Below are 17,759 nucleotides of genomic sequence, written 5' to 3' on the forward strand. Positions count from 1 at the left end.
AATACAAAATTCAAATAAACAATTAAACAAGTTCCAGCAATAATTTGAGTCTTTGAAGTGTGATTTTTTTTTTTAAATCCCAGGAATGTCTCACAACAGTTATTTAAGTATTTTGAATACTCCAGTTACTGTGCTGTCATGTAAACATGATATATTCCTGTCCTCTGTGTCCTGAGACATTTCTGAAAAATAATGCACATGATGCTGGTGGTTGACCTGTAGCAAGCAATGAAGTGCTGGATTAAGATTTGTGTGGGGACCGGGGCAAGTCACTTATGGGGGATTTTGCCATTTACTCAACGCTAGGGACGATCTTCTCAGTAACCTATTTGCATGTTTTTGAATACAATTACTGATTCATTATTCAGATAAATTGATATCCGAACACGAATGAGGGTGTGAAGGGGTGTACGGACGTCGGCCATTTTCAGCAAGGGCGTGGCAGGCATCTTGAGATCCTCTTGGATTTGAATAAAAGTTGAACTACGTTAACGCTCCGCGCTCTTTTTTTAAACTGCAATTTATGTGCAAGTTGCATTCGGAACTAATAAAACACCTAGGGGTATATTTACTAAACAGCAGGTTTAAAAAAGTGGAGATGTTGCCTATAGCAACCAATCATATTCTAGGGGGTAAATGTATGAATCTCCGGATTCTTCATCTCCGGCGTGTTCAGCCTCTTCAGTGCTTAAATTTAAAGCGGCGCTGCATTGTAAAGGGAGGTTTCCCTTTACAATGCAGCGCCGCTTTAAATTTAAGCGCTGAAGAGGCTGAACACGCCGGAGATGAAGAATCCGGAGATTCATACATTTACCCCTAGATGTCATTTTGTAGAATGCACTAAATAAATGAAAGCTAGAATCTGATTGGCTGTATAGGCACCATCTCCACTTTTTCAAACCCGCAGTTTAGTAAATATACCCCCTAGTGAGGAAGACTCCTATATTCCAGCGGGGTTTGCCAGTGTAATAATTATCTCATATTCTCCTTAGGGTAAACTGTGTTAACAATTAAGGATGAAAAGGAGGAAGGATAGAATTGAAGCATCAGACCCACATCTCAACATAGAACAACCTTTAAATAAATGGTATTTTTGCTGTCAATTGCTTTTCACATTAATGATTTTTTTCTAATTTCTGACCATTAAATGTAGGGTGGCATGTGCCCAGGGCAGAATTAAGGTTTGTTGGAGCCCATACAAGTGATTTGTGGCCCATTTCACTCATTAGTTTGTCATTTTTTATTAGCTTTTATCATATTTTGATGATTTTAGATGCTTTCTTAAGTTAATTTCTAATATGCATCATTCCACTTTCTAATGAAGTTGCCCACTATTATAATTATGCAACATATTCTGTTTTATCAACATATGACACAAAATCACCTCTGGGAATCCCAGCTGCTGTGTCTGTTAAAGACTGTGTTATTATTCACACTTATTTATAAGCTGTGCCATATTACAGAGCAAAATGATAAACATACAAATGAAGCTGGTTCCAGAGCAAAGTTACAGATTGATGCATGAACCCCATATGCATTTTAGAGAGAAGGAGGACACTGTGCTATTGATGGACAGATGGGAGGGGGTCAGTCATGGTTGTCAATCATCAATAAATATGTTACTTAGTAAAAAATCATTTTGGCCATCAAAAAAATGTAACAATCAGTTAAAATCTGACGTCCTATTAACAATACTAAACTTCACATCACATGCACTATACTGATGGTCTGGCCCTGATTTGGGTCATTAACCTTCTATTTCCAATTTCTGATTCCCATATCCTAATTTAATTTTCCTATACATTGTCATATAAAAATATGCTTTGGGTGTGGTCAATAATTTTTTATATAGTACATGTCAATGGACCTAGCCCATTGACATTTCTGTAAATAATATGTGTATAATTGGCACATAATCAGAATGGGCCGATTATAAACGAAAGGCGCTTCCCTTACCTTTTCTCAACATGAAGGATGAGTTGAATTCCTTCCCACATTCTCCCAATCCATGGCTACGGAAGCTCCCGAGCCCAAGGACACACCTGTGTGGTAAGCAAGAGAAACTTCATGCAACTTCATGTAAGTTGTGCCCTCGGACTCAGTTACTGCTGCGCAGGAGATGCCAGGAGTGGATTTGGCTTGGCACCATGGAGAGCAGCAGGAAAGGTGATGGTGGCGGGGAGGAATTCTGTGAAAGTGTCAGTGTCTCTGTGTCATTGTGATTGTGGGTGCCAGACATTGTTGTCAGTCTGTGTATCAGTGTGAGTCTGTCAGTCACTGGCATTGGCTGTATAAATGTGAGTCTGTGTCAGTCTCACTGTAGATCTGTGTCAAGAAACATTTGTTTTTGTTTTTCATTAAATGTGTGTATTACTAGGAATAAGGTTACCCCTAATCTGACTGGTTCCAGATTAGAAGTTACCTCAGAGTTCCGTCACCTATATACAGGGGCCCCGAGAGGGGTTGGGGGTAGCAGGTACAAAGTGCCAGGGCACGGGCCTGCCTGGGGTCCATGGTCTGCCTGGCTAGTGGGAGGAGCCACAAACCTGGTGTGGTCACACCCAGGGGAGGGCTGATAAATTTTACCCCGGGGGGCAAAACTCGACAACAGCCTTTTAGGGGCATTTGAAAGGAAAAAACATGCAGATGGCTCAGTGACCCAGCCCAAGGTAGCCCACTATGAGATCGGCTCGGGGAGGGGGGGAAGCAGATGCCCCCCTGCCAAGCCTGCCCCTGGCCACACCTATTTCTGCAGCTATGAGGCCCCAAGAAGTTGATGTACTGGGGGCCAGACATTCCTCTTGGCGACCCTGCCTATATAAAAGTAATCCACCTGTGGCATAGTGCTTCTTATATGTTCACATAACTCCTCAGTCTCTTCTGAAATCCTTATAATATACAGAGAGGGATACATTATACCATATGTTATGCATACAACACCCCCATAATTATCTTATTATTAGAAGCTGAGGCACAGATAAGCAACCTGTGGCTCACCTGCTCTTGTATCACTACAAGTCTCAGCGTGTCCTGCCAGCCACAAGTTATTATATGCCTTTTTGTGCCATGTCATTCACTTCTTTCTCCTGACTGTGCCCGGGCGGCGTGCACGCGCTACAACTCACCGCGCGCTCCCGGCCGCCTTGTCTCTTCAATGACATAGATGCGCGCGCCCCCGTCCCCGCGCTGCCATGGGGCGTGTAAGTGCGCGCTCCCGAGGCCGGTGCTGATGTTGCAGGGATGTTGCGGCGTTTCGCAGGCTGCCTGTCATTGGCCGCCCAGCGCCGTGACGTCACGGTTAGGGATTTATAAGGTGCAGTCGGGAGAACAGCCGCCTCCAGTGTCGCATCACGAGCCAGACCCAAAGCCAGTATGAGGGAGATTGTGCACATCCAGGCCGGCCAGTGCGGCAACCAGATCGGGGCCAAGGTAGGAGCCCTCCTCACCACCTCCTCCTAGGGTAGATAGGGCAGCAGCCTAGTGCATGGAGCTTAATATGAGGCTAGAGGCACAAAGGCCGTGCAATACCTATTGTTATGCTTTCCAAATTCTAAATCCAACTACCTGTATTGTAGTTTGACATATTAATTAGATTTGTCAAATATGTTCACCAAACAGTTTAATGTGCAAGATATGTGTATGCATTTATATTTTTGCTAAAATGTGCATCACTTAATACTGTAAATGTATTTGCATAGTCATAATATTTGCTGATTCATGCAAAACTGCCATGTGCCCTCTAAATTTAAAATAACCTTGATCAATGTCACCCAATGTCAGCTATTGATGGCTCACACCCCTTAATATATGAAGCCTCCTGCAGATAACAGTACTATGGAGGTGAACACCCATGTTATAGCTGGTGGCTACTGAGGAACAGGCAGATAGATGCATTCAGGTGTTGGTGGCATGTCTGTGTCGCCAGACAGTGATCAGATGCTGGGTGGGGGCGTCTTGGTGGCAACTCAGTGCTGCAGAACCACACCCATCACTGCAGCGCAGAAACAAAGGGCGCAGAGAATATTGCAGGAGCACAGGGGCGCTACACATGGGGGGCAGGGGTACAGAATAAGAGGCAAAGAAAAGGAGGCATGAGGATTGGATAGGGAACAGTGCACAATAAACATTTTAGACAATAATTAGTGCTTTGAAATGGCAAATTAAGAGTGATCCTTTTTCATTATGTGTGAAATATGGTTATTGTGTTCAGTTTCATAGTCACATTGTAATGTATATCTAACTTAATATGCTTGTCTTCTACATAGAACGCTTTGTATCCAACATGAATAGACCAATATATTTTATGTGGGTGCCTGAGCTTGCAATTAACTCCTTTCCAGCCAAACAGAACAGAGCCCTATTGTTTTGTGATTTTTCTGCCAGAGGACGTAGCTACTTTAAAGCTGTTGAAATAATTACAGGCCTTGCTGTCAGTCAAGAGGTTAATCGAGCCAGCCACAAGCATCAAGTGTGCTACTATGAGATGCTTGGGTGTCTCTCTGGCAGCTAAGGGGTTAGCATAGCGATGAGCAATGACTTAATATCTTTTGATAGGGAAGAGGCTGAGTGTGTAAATCCTGTTTAATGAAAGGGATCTGCGGGCAGATCTAGCAAGGGAGGTGTCATGACTGTCAGCCAGGATGGGAGGGGATGTTATTTCTGTGATTCGGATGTATCCTCTTGTTAGATTAGTCTGAGGCTAATGAGCAGACACCAGGTATCCTGGCCAGCTGCTTTCATGTTCTCTCCTAAAGCCGGCTCATACATCCTTTTTCCATATGGAAAAAAAAAATCACATTGCACTCCTTTCAGACAGACCCCTCCATCACTGTCAGTATTTTTATTCATTGTTTAACCTGTGCAGTGCCTGACAGCTGCTTCCTGTATTGTTCAGCTACACTGTGCCACTCCCTTGCTGCAGCAGCGATCTCCTGCCTTATGGTGTATCAGTGCTGACCGCTGGCTGACTTCATCAGGCCTTTAAATTCGCTATACCGGCGGGCAAAGAATTGAGAGCTGGTAACACAGGTTCACGCAAACAACATTTTAACACTTAAAAAAAGTTTTAAATCTTTACAGCTTTGCAGCAAAACTAAAATATTTTTTATTATTTCAGAAAATGTAGTCACAGAAAATAATTGTTATGGGCAGACAATAAGATTGCAAGTCATTCAGACTGGAGGAGGAGTTTATATGCTGTGATGTCACATGGAGTAATATTATAGCTTTGGTGTCAGACGCCACTTAGTGTGAGCCAGACAGATGCTTTGATCGCCCTGCAGACATCTCTGCAGTCATCTCCTCAGCAGGTCCCAAGAGCCAGAGAATGACAATTCAATAACTGCAGCAGGTGTTTTGGTTGTCACAGGGGGGAAAGGGAGGAAGGATGGAGCAGCTGAGACCAGACATCGCAATTATTAGATTAATAATATAGTACAACAGGGTGTATAGAGCTCTGCACGAGGATAGAGACACAAAGGCAGCACATGAGAGAAAAAACACTCTGCAAGCTGGCTTTTGGGAGACTGGATAGTATTCTGTAAATGTGTTGAGAGAATGCACTTAATAGGAATAAAGACTAATTCACTGAAAAAATAAGCATTTGCAAACAAGAATGTACTCATGTCTGAAAAATATCCTATTCAAAAGTGATTCATGTATAAAGAAAAAAATAGCATCTCATCATTAACATGGTAATATAGTCACTTGGCAAACTGTTAAATTAAAGGCTAAAGAAGCTATTTATATTCATCTTGGCTGGATGCAACTTTGCACAAATCATGTAACAATTCGAGGGGTGCAAATGGAGTTTTTTTTGCATGTTACTCTATTTTTATTACTGGGCAGCTTTATTTCAAAACTGCGTTTTAGAGTTCAGCTAGGATGTGCCCCTTGCTAACTCTAAATCGGTCCGCAACAGTTTAAATCTCCCCACTCCCATTCCTGCAGCTCGACATGGTTTTGCCAAGGTACAAAATTGCATCTTATAACTGGATTTGCTCTAAACGATACCCACACTGGCAGTTCATTCTAATAATTAAATCAAACATTTAAAATAAAAACGACAAACATTGAAATGATGACATCATAAATCACTATTTATAAAGATATTATTTACGGGAGATCATACATCTATCGATGGTGTATTATTGAGAAACAAACTCTATTTGCAAAATTAGTTTTGGTTATATGTTTTATCAGGTGTATATAGAAAAAATATATAAAGAAAGCTTACTTGTATATTGGGATGGTATCCCTTTAAATACACCTTCTAGTATTTTATAAACTTTATGAGTAATGTATATTGATGATTGAAGAAATTATCTCTACTGGTTGCTATGGTGACAACATATTTAACTGCATCTATTAAACAACTTTACACAAGTGAATATTTAATGCAGTTCCATTGATCTTTGATTCCTCACTGTAATTTCACTTTCTTTGATATTTCTTTTCCGTCCCCTCCTCCTTGTTCTCTGCCCCCCGCCCTCTCTTCCTCGCCCGGTTGATAGAATGTGCTGGCTGGGTGTTACCAGCAATGAAGCCAGCGTGCTGCTTTGTTGCTTTTACTGTGATAACCCAGCTTTTATCTGCTCCCCGCACACGAACAAAACACCCAGGCCTGTCTGGTTTATATTATTGTACTTAAAGCGAGATCTAATGCCCAGTGACCACAAGTTCGGCAAAGGAGTACAATAGATTAGGTCCCACACTATCCAACAGAAAAGTGATTCCATTTGTCTACAGTGCAGTTTATCGCTTGCAAATTGGTTATCAAAACTAAACCAGGCATTTATCAGTGTTATTAAGGTAGAACATCTGCATTCTAAGCAAAGTCACTTAAAGGGCCAAAGCCCTATTGTATAGCAGAAAGCTTATGTACATTAAACATGAATGTAATGGACATAATGATGAATTGATCACTTGAGTGAATGTTTTTGGAGAATGGAAGAAGTGAATCACAGAAGCTGTGTTGTTAGTGGCAGGGATCAGAACAATGGACAGCTCCATTTAAAAGCACACATCTTTATATAGCCGTGCCATAAAACAGAACAATGTTTAGCATAGAACAGAAACATGCAAACTGTGACTTGTCATCTGTCATGGAACTACAAGTACCAGCATGCCCTGCCAGCACGCACACACACACACCAACTATGTGGGTAGTACTGGTACCACACAGTGTGATTGTCATGCTCACGATTCTGCAGTGACAGAGTGGTTTAGACTGACTAGATATATCTCTTCTCTAGTTCAACGGAGTCCAGTTCTACTGTGAAGTCTAGTATTAGAAATGTGCAGGTTGTATAGACAATTTTTAAAGAGTCATTTCAGCTGCTTGGAACCCCCGTAGGTAAATAAAACTACAGCTTGGGTCCATTGTGCATAATGTTTAACCTGTTTGTTTTGTAAAACCAAATAAAGATTTAGTTCACACATAAAAGAAAAAAAGCACAGCTTGGGAAGCACTGCAGTTAGGAGGGGTGCACAAGGGACTGGTAGCTCAGGAGCTGTGTAGGATTCTGGGGTAAGAGCTCCAACCATGTTTCATTAGACCCTCGCTTACACCCTTAATCCCACTTTGACCACACCCCCCAATTCAGGGGCAAACGCGGTATTTGTAGGGGGGTTCCACACCACGCCGCCAGTGGGCGTGACAAGCATGCATGGGGGTGTGGCTATAATATTAGACAGTGCTTGGCTGCTCTCCAACTCTTCTTATCCCCATAATATACATGGGCAATGCTGCATGCACTACTGTTAGGGGCACGCAGCTCTCCCTTTTCAAGCAGAGCCGTGTGAAGCGGGGGCAGGGTCCAGCCACTTCAATAATACAGTGCCCCAGGGGGGGGTTTCCAGGCACCAGAAACCCCCCACCCCCCCTCAATTTGCCTATGCAATTGGAACCCCTTGGTGTATGCTGCCCTATGTTATGACTCTTCTGTCCTCTCTTCTAAATCTCTGTTTATTTTCTCCACAGTTTTGGGAAGTGATCAGCGATGAGCATGGAATCGACCCTACTGGAAACTATGTTGGGGACTCTGACCTGCAGCTGGAGAGGATTAGTGTTTATTACAATGAGGCTTCCTGTAAGTTCACTATACACTGACATGATTAATCTAAGTGGCTTTCATTCCCCCTACATTTGCGCACTCTGATTTCACCGATGGCGCTGTAGGCTGATAGTGGTGTCTGTGCAGGTGCAAAGGGTAGCACTGTCCAAAGGGAGAAGTTGGGGGAATTAGAGATGTACATGCTAGGTGCCGTTTTTGTCGTGGGGGGGCGGGGTGTCATTTTGAGGAGCAGATGTCATATGCAGGATATTTGCCTGCTCGCCCGGGAGACCTACCCAAATTTCGGGAGTCTCCTGGACATTTCGGGAGAGTTGGCAAGTATGCCTTTAAGTAGACTAGGGTCCATTTTAGCTGCCAATTTACCTACCACTATCATTTTTGGATTGTGTGTGTGTGTGTGGGGGGGGGGGGGGGGGACCAGAGTGCTCGGAGGAAACCAATGCAAACATGGGAAAAACATATAAATTCCATACACATAGGGCCCTGGTCGGGAATCATACCCAAGCACTGAGAGGCAGGAATGCTAAGCACTTTGCCACCATGCTCCAGGGTCAGTGTCAAGGACCGGTAGGTGGGCGTACACCTTGATATGCTGTAGGTGCACTTGCGGAAAGCAGGCCCATTTGCAGAAAATAAAGAGGCAATGTGGACAGTGTTTTTTAAAGAACCTTTCTAAAGTATATAACAGCCTTGAAAATAAAATCTAAAACCTAAAGCAAACTATTTAGCAAAAGCTGCATGACTTAATTTATACAACATTTTGTGAAATAACCTTTTGCCAAAATCATTGGCATCTGTGCCTGTATCGCCATTCATAATTACTTGTTTTGTTCACACCATTGTCCTCTCTGTCTCCAGCACACAAGTACGTACCTAGAGCCATCCTAGTCGATCTGGAGCCTGGAACGATGGACAGTGTCCGCTCTGGAGCCTTTGGACATCTTTTCCGACCAGATAACTTCATTTTCGGTATAAAATAATTCCTTATGATTTTATTATTTTTGCTAAATAAAATTAAGGATTAACAGTCTTCCTCCATAACTACTTATTGTAAGGTGCTAATAACGTAATAAAATTATCTGCAGGGACATTGCACAAATGTAAATTTACATTTACTAGTTGTCATTTCACTTGGCAATTGGCATCTATAGATTACAGAACAGCATAGAGAGCATCGATATGGGATAGAATATTATATAATCATACAGGACATTATAGGTAAGCATAAGTGTCATATTATATCACAACACAATTTAATGTAGAAGAACACAGGGAGGAAGATAACTAACGTACACAAGCTGCATGACATTGATTAATCTCATTACCATGCATGCGCACTCTCCCTCCTCCTAGACTCCTCCTCCAAGCGGACGCCATGCGAAGCGGCCGAGAGGAACCAAATATGGAGGAAAGAGTGGAATTGCGCTGCTCATTCCTTCATATATGCTTTAATTCATAGGACCCCAATGGACTCAGAGAGGCCAGAGAGCATGAGACTGACATATCATAGAGTAGAATATATTGCACCAGGAAAACACAGCATAGTGTACCAGATGTGGCACAAAATACATTATAGGTCAGAATATCACCATTTATTTATTTAGCGCCACCAATTCCGTAACACTGCACATAGAATATTTGTTATTCACATCAGTCCCTTCCCCATTGGAGCTTACAGTCTAAATTCCCTGACACATATACACACACTAGTGTTAATTTTGTCAGCAGCCAGTTAACCTGCAATTACGTTTTTGGGGTGTGGTAGAAAACCCACCCAAAAATACGAAATCCACACAGCTAAGGCCCTGGTCGGGAATTGAACTGATGATCCTATCACTGTGAGGCAGAAGTGCTAACCACTGAGCCACTGTGCTATATTGTGTCACATGACCGTATATTGCGTCAGAGTATAACCAATTTAGAGGCTTCGGTTTCTAATGCAGATCCTTCTTGTAGCTGTATTTACCATACACGCACATGTCCACATTATTCTTTTTGTTTTTCTGCTACACAATATTTGCTACCACCTATTTTCCCAATAGAAATAATGGATGAGGGGTAGTTGGACAGAGGAATAGTTGGACAGAGGGGTATGATCATGTGGAGCATAAGTATTCACCCCAAATGAATGCTGTATCGGTCTCGGCATTCCTTAACATTTATGAATTTTATTTATTTTACATTTTACTATCTTTAACACAAAGCCAGACCCGTAGACTATATTTATCCTTGCAGCAACCCCTGTCTATCTTTCCTTAAGGACACGTTCAGTAAAAACAGAATCTAAAATTCTAGAATCCTAAAACCCCACCTCAGTTAGCTGTATTGTGAGCCAGATCCACCGCTATTTATATATGACCAATTACTAATTTAATTGCTGATATAGACACCCTTGCGTTGAATAGCAATAATGTTGCAGACACAAGTATAAATGATGAATGATCTTTGTCTATAATAAAATATCCATATTTATTACCTTGGGAAAGAACATATTGCACAAAATTTTGCTTTCAGTCTCTATTCCATGAGCTTTGTTGCAATTCCATCTACAACTTGTGTTACTACGGTAGTAAAATGTTGAACTCATCTGAGTCTTTCAGTAATTGTACTCCCTTTACCAGACATGTTTACTTCCTATTTATACAGATATAATGCATATTCGCCAACTTTGGGGGTGGGGGCAGGTGAACATGTGATGCATTTCTCTGAACCCCATCCCTAAACTGTCATCACCAGTTTTGGCCTATAACAGCAGGGGTCGGGGTCACGATGACGTGTGAATCGTGTCCCTAAGCCCCGCCCCCTACATTTAACTTACCGAACTGCCCGGGATCCGGGAGGTCGCCCTGCTTCAACCAGGAGTCTGGGAGGACTGCCAGAAATTCGGGAGTCTCCCGAACATTCCAGGAGAGTAGGCGACTATGATATAAAGTAGCAGGGATGTACTAAAACTATATTTTAGGATTCAGCTGATTACCAAACACCTCTTGAAAAGATTTTGCTATAAACCCAACCCTTCATAACCCCTCTTAGAATATGTCCAGATCCTATACTGAATCCTGTATCCAGGATATTCCTACTACATTGTACACAATAACTGTCTAGATTCCTTTATTCAGCAGATTTCCATCATACAATTAATAGCACAAATGTCACAGGATAATATGGAAGTCAAAACCGTATCACTGTATCTTACTATATTCGCATCCACTCTCTTCTCACCTATTTCTCCCTCCGCAGGACAAAGTGGTGCCGGAAACAACTGGGCAAAGGGTCACTACACGGAAGGGGCCGAGTTAGTGGACTCTGTGTTGGACGTGGTGAGGAAGGAATGTGAAAACTGCGACTGTCTACAAGGCTTCCAGCTCACACACTCGCTGGGTGGAGGTACGGGATCTGGTATGGGCACCCTGCTCATCAGTAAAGTCAGGGAGGAGTATCCTGACCGTATCATGAACACTTTTAGTGTCGTCCCCTCCCCAAAGGTATCTGACACAGTGGTTGAACCGTACAATGCAACGTTGTCTATCCATCAGTTGGTGGAAAACACAGATGAGACCTACTGCATTGACAACGAAGCTTTATATGACATCTGCTTCCGCACCCTCAAACTGGCCACTCCAACATACGGAGACCTTAACCACCTTGTCAGTGCCACCATGAGTGGGGTAACCACTTCCCTTAGGTTCCCCGGACAACTCAATGCTGACCTGCGCAAACTGGCAGTCAACATGGTGCCCTTCCCTCGTCTCCATTTCTTCATGCCTGGCTTTGCTCCCTTGACTGCCCGTGGCAGCCAGCAATACCGGGCACTGACTGTACCTGAACTCACACAACAGATGTTTGATGCCAAGAACATGATGGCAGCCTGTGATCCCCGCCACGGGCGGTACCTGACCGTGGCCACCGTCTTCCGCGGACGCATGTCCATGAAGGAGGTGGACGAACAGATGCTAGCCATCCAGAGCAAGAACAGCAGCTACTTTGTGGAATGGATCCCCAACAACGTGAAAGTTGCCGTTTGCGACATCCCTCCCCGCGGTCTAAAAATGTCTTCCACCTTCATAGGCAACAGCACAGCCATCCAAGAGCTTTTCAAACGTATCTCCGAGCAATTCACTGCCATGTTCCGACGTAAAGCTTTCTTGCATTGGTACACAGGGGAGGGTATGGACGAGATGGAATTTACAGAGGCCGAGAGCAACATGAACGACCTGGTCTCAGAGTACCAACAGTATCAGGATGCCACGGCTGAGGAGGAAGGTGAGATGTATGAAGATGACGAAGAGGAGTCAGAAGCTCATGGGAAGTAAAGAAGCCAACCCTAGGCCCGGAAAGGTCAGTTAGGGCCCCCCAAGGTTTAGGAATCACACTCATTCTACATCATGTGTTGCTTCTGAGTTAGGATTATAGTTCCAGTCAGGATCTGAACCTGTACCCTCCATCTCCCTTATTTATTTAGCTCTCCGCTGACAAAGGACCTTGCAGAATGTGCAACAGTATGTTCGTTGCTGACGCAAACCTGGAGCTCTCTGCTGAAAATGTCTGTAAAGCATTGTGTGTGGTGTACAAACACCTTGCAGTCTTCTGCAGCAGGGAAAAGGGTTATAATGATAATTAGTCATGAGGAAATGGGTATATAGCACAGGAAAGGGGAAATAATAAGTGTTTTGGCTGAAAAAAACCAAATTGAACGTTTGAAGTCCAGATACGGTCCGGCAGTGGAATCCGAGCAGCTGAAGGAAGTGTGTGTGTCTTGGTGAACTGCATCAACCGTAAACTTGATGAGGAGAAACTCTGGCTCCCGAGAAGATTTAAGTGTTGTGTAAACTCTAGCAGCAGAGACCCAAGTTATAGTCTGTGTCCAATCTTCTTTCTCTCATCCTGATTTTTTTCTTTTAACGTGCACTTATTTTTTTATGTCGGTTTTATTGGATTATTTATTTTTAAATAACAAATAAACTTCCTGCTGTCGAACATGTGAGAGTGAGAGTCTTTTTTTATAATTACAGAACAGGCTGCTGTGTGTTCTTCTTTAACAGCAAACAGTAAAATATCAGATGATCGTCATTCAGAATAATTTATCTAGTCTGGCATCAGAGGCTACTGTCAGCCAAGTAGAAATTAGAATCTGTGAAGAATCATTGAATAGCGCTTTTGATCTGCAAATCAGACAAAGATACTTTTGTAATAAGTGCACGACCTTAAATGCAAATATGTATAAATATATTTTCTTTAAGATATGTATATATATATATATATATACACACACACACAAGTTAACCCGTGCATGATACTCATGCATTCTAGTCAAATCAAGCTACTTAAGGTCTTAAAAAGGTTCTTGTCATGCATTTGGGCCTAGCCCAGGCCTCCTCAGGGGAAGAGCGTTACTTCCCGACGCAAGCGCCCTTTTTAATGTGTGTTTATGAGGTAAAATTACCTCACGAAAATGCGTTTGACCCCTCAACTCGTAAATTTAGCCTTTACTACCCCTCCCACTGGGGGAAGGGGGGATGATGGAAGTTAACTGACTTCACTATTCTAATTTTTTTGTCAAATAATGTTAGTATACCAAATTTCAGGTCAATTTGGATGAGTCCTTTCTGAGAAAATAGTTTTTTTCCACAAACACACACACACAATAACACACGGCTTTTACTTATATATATTAGATATAAGATAATGCTAAGAATTTAGTAGGTCAGTGTATAACTCCGAAAATTTTATCATATATATAATACTTTTGACATAAACCAGAGTCACCACTTCTTTATTCCATATTTGTCCTTATGTAGGTCATACTTTGCGCAAGTGTATTCTAATTTTCATTGTTGTATGTAGGGGTGGGACACCCCTTATAACTCTGTGCAGCATTGTTGACCCATCCTAGAGCAGCGCCATTTGAACCCCTGCACAGTGTATAACTCCGCCCAGCAGGTGGCGCTGCAGCTTGTTTTTTCACACACAGACTAACACACGCCGCTAGGCTTATATATATATATATATATATATATATATACATACAGTAATGATGAGCTATGAGTTGTACATATATATATATATATATATATGTGCCACAAACCACATTTGCATTCAGCGCTGTTATATAATGCTGTACAATTTTAGGTTTAGATTATAGAATCACGTATCAATACAAAGATGGAGAGAGTTGCCTGATTGATAATTGCAGTCCTAGGTATGGACAGACCAATCACTTTAATTAAATGCCTTAGAAATTATTCCATAGTGCAGTGGATTCCAAACTTTTTCAGTTCAAGGCACCCTTAGGGTCTCCAAAATTTTTTCAAGGCACCCCTAAGCCAAAATAATTACCAATTAGTCCCCAGCCTTTCTTACCACTGGCCCTGGCCAAGGCACCCCTGTGAGATTTACAAGGCACCCCAGGGAACCTAGGCGCACAGTTTGGGAACCACTGCCATAGTGTAAACTAAAGAAAAATCTTATCTGTACTAAACACCAACCACAATGTAATAAAAACAACTTTATTAAATTAGTATAAAATGTGATAAACCATCATTACAATAACATAACAATCCACCTTGTATAGCAAAACAGCACTATTTCTATTAGAAATCTCACTCCAATTTTATAGTGATTGGGAAGTGCACAATCCGGATTAAATCCTTATTGGTTTAACAAAGGATCCAGGAATATCCAGTTGAAATAACTCTGAAGAACATAGTTCAGTATAAATCCCAGTACTGACTGATTTGCAGACTGTATGATAAGTGTCCATCAAACACTGTTCCCAAAAAAATGCTCTAATCCTCTTAATATGTGTCCAGCTGACAGATTGAATTAAGGCAATATAGCAGGTTAAGAGATTGATTTTGTAGTGTACAGGTTTGTGGTGTTTATGGAGGTCTACACACTCACACATGCAGCACTCCTAGGGGTATATTTACTAAACTGCGGGTTTGAAAAAGTGGAGATGTTGCCTATAGCAACCAATCAGATTCTAGCTGTCATTTTGTAGCATGCACTAAATAAATGACAGGTAGAATCTGATTGGTTGCTATAGACAACATCTCCACTTTTTCAAACCCGCAGTTTACTAAATCTAGCCCGTATAGACTTGCACTCTTCACAATCTTCTCTCTGTAGCTGCCAGTTTGTATAACAGATTACCTGGCTGGCAAACAACAGGCTGCTATGACTCACAGTTCTTCAAGGCTCCCAGTCCTTAGAAATATCTCTATCATCTGTCAGCTTGAATGAGGTCTCGTAAGAGCAATAAAGATGTAAATTACAGCAGGGGGGGGGACTAATATGGCACGATATTTGCGTCATTAAGCCCCGCCCCAACTTATCTATTATGGGGGCGAGAACTGGGAGGTTGCCCTGCTCTCCCAGGAGGTCTCCCAGGAATGTGGGAGTCTCCCGGACATTCCGGGAGAGTAGGAAACTATGCGTTAAAGAAAAGCAGCTAATGAATCTCTAAAGACTGAAGTGTCTTTTACATTTCTGTCTCCATTACTGAAGTCATGTTGTCTTACCTGTCAGTCTTTGATTAAATCTTAGTCTCCATGAAAATGGCCACCTCCATAGGCATCAATACATGCACATAGGACACGATTTCTGAACTGTGTCATCATGCCCAGGGCCGGTGCTAGGGTCCTTGGCGCCCTCGCCACATTTTCAAAATCAGTGGAGTTATTCTCAATAGAGAGGGCAATATCCAGGAAATGGATTTGACTTCTATGTGATGTGCTAGTAAATTTCAAACCATACAAAGTACTACAAAAAGTTGTGATGTATTAACGTCTCCATCCCAATTTTAAAAAAAATCATCTATATACCTGTCATAGAGCACCAGGTTCGCCCCATATGGGCCATTCCAGATGTGTTCCTCTTCAAATTGGCCCATATATAAATTAGCAAAGCTTGGGTCCAACCTAGTGCACATGGCCGTCCCGGTGTCTGAAGAAAAAACTGTGAATCAAAAACAAAATAATTATGATACAGAATAAAATAAATATGATCCAAAATAAACCCACGCCGTGTCTCACTCTGGCCACGGTCTGTCTCTAGAAATTTTTTTACAGCTACAATTCCTCCCGCATGGGGAATGTTTGTGTAAAGCGATTCTACATCATGTTAAAAATAAAAAATCATCTTTCCATTGAATCCCCCAAAACCAGGTTTAGAAATTGTGTTGTAACTCTAATAAATGATCTAAGAGACACGACGTGGGTCTGTAAAACAGAATCAGCAAAACGGGACAGATTAGAGGTTAAGGACCCAACACCAAAGATTATCGGACGACCTGGGAGTGATGTGAGGGATTTGTGAATTTTGGGCAAATAATAAAAAGTTGGTACAATAGGGTGGGATAGAAGTAAAAAGTTAATCTCCTCCCTAGATATTGCCCCCTCTGTCTCACCTCTCTGGAGGAGGTATTTATACTTCAACAGATAATCTTGAGTAGTATTAAATTATTTTCATTGTTTTCCAATAAGCATTGTCTAAGAGATTTGTGTGGTTCCAAAGCACAAGCAATTTATTTAGCAAAAGCAAAAAGTTTAGCAGTTCAATAAATAAGTAAAGTACAGTACAGACGATAAATTTTATATACATACATACGCCGCGCCCACTGCGCTCCGCTGGTACCAGCTACAGTCCTTCAGTCCAGAAGACTGTGGTCAGAGATGACTGTTTTACTGGTCCCAGGGAGCTGTATATATACACTCAGTGATACAGAGAAAACAATACAGATTATTTGGCTTGCTTCTATAGGTCCAGGCTTCAGGAGGATCCAGTGTAATGCCATAGGCCAGTTCAACGAAAATATCCAAAGGTGGAGGTCACCTCTCCAGGGGATGCACTCCGATTTTCCCACCCAGAATCCAGTTTAAACTAGTCTATTTATACAACACAGACAATATCATTCTAATCATTTATTTCCTACAATCTATAACAACCATACGCAATGTGCGTTCTGTTTGGCGATTGCACCAGATGTCTGAGAATAAATTTGGGGATTAGAATGATACTAAACATGATATGTTTCCTGTAACCTGAACCTTAAATATCACTAAAGTGTACATATACCCTTATAATATATATAACTATAAACCAAATACCATCTGCTCATAAACAACTGTGGGATGGAACCATTATAAATATATGAAATATGTATATAAGTAAATGTGAGAGTGCGAGTGTATGCGTACATGCTTTATCGTGCGATTGCGCCATGACACATAACACGTGGCGTACTGATCGCAATCGCACGGTAAAACAATATTAATCAATATACTTCCTTTCATCCAATTATACGACTTCCACAGTAGGATTAGATTTAAGTTTCCTATAAAAATTCTCATTTTCCAATTGTCTTAATGACTCAAACAAATAGTCTTCTTTATTAAGAACCACGATCCCGCCCCCTTATCTACAGGTTTGATTATAATATTGGGATCTATCATTAAGTCCTTTAAAGCCTTCCTTTCTTGGGAGTTTAAATTGTCTTTCAATCCTTGTGTCTCAGCTTTTTTACACATATTATTAAAATCGTCCATTGTCGTAGTATAAAATGCTACGATAAAAGAGTCTTAGAACTTTTTTATTATTATTGTTATCCTCTTGTCACTCACCGGAGTGTGAGTGCCTCCACTCTGGTACGTGGTTCTCCATCTTTCCCGCTCACACCTGTGTGGA

The 17,759-nt window shown here is 41.8% G+C and overlaps 1 protein-coding gene and 1 long non-coding RNA gene across 2 annotated transcripts in view; one reads left to right on the forward strand and one right to left on the reverse strand.

The window, feature by feature from the left end:
* LOC142104422 (uncharacterized) overlaps nt 1-3,100 on the reverse strand; it is a 40,523-nt gene extending 37,423 nt beyond the window's left edge. Inside the window, exons 1-2 of the long non-coding RNA XR_012679568.1 lie at nt 2,998-3,100; nt 1,957-2,042 (exon numbers count right to left, since the gene is read on the reverse strand). This is a non-coding gene — a long non-coding RNA (uncharacterized LOC142104422). The remainder of the gene's footprint in view (nt 1-1,956; nt 2,043-2,997) is intronic.
* Nucleotides 3,101-3,324: 224 nt separating this feature from the next.
* Nucleotides 3,325-13,052, forward strand: TUBB3 (tubulin beta 3 class III). The gene is made up of 4 exons (XM_075189078.1): nt 3,325-3,429; nt 7,982-8,090; nt 8,934-9,044; nt 11,316-13,052. Exons 1-4 carry the CDS (start codon nt 3,373-3,375, stop codon nt 12,386-12,388), a joined length of 1,350 nt encoding a protein of 449 aa, XP_075045179.1. The 5' UTR covers nt 3,325-3,372; the 3' UTR covers nt 12,389-13,052.
* Nucleotides 13,053-17,759: the final 4,707 nt, after the last annotated feature.

Source organism: Mixophyes fleayi, chromosome 10, assembly GCF_038048845.1.
Source record: "Mixophyes fleayi isolate aMixFle1 chromosome 10, aMixFle1.hap1, whole genome shotgun sequence".
Taxonomy (NCBI): domain Eukaryota; kingdom Metazoa; phylum Chordata; class Amphibia; order Anura; family Limnodynastidae; genus Mixophyes; species Mixophyes fleayi.

Bases quoted from the DNA above. Each gene is read 5' to 3' on its own strand.
- TUBB3 (XM_075189078.1), top strand. From the start codon at position 3,373: ATGAGGGAGATTGTGCACATCCAGGCCGGCCAGTGCGGCAACCAGATC. The intron at 3,430-7,981 runs GTAGGAGCCCTC...TTTTCTCCACAG, and splicing joins GCAACCAGATCGGGGCCAAG to TTTTGGGAAGTGATCAGCGA. The intron at 8,091-8,933 runs GTAAGTTCACTA...CTCTGTCTCCAG, and splicing joins TTATTACAATGAGGCTTCCT to CACACAAGTACGTACCTAGA.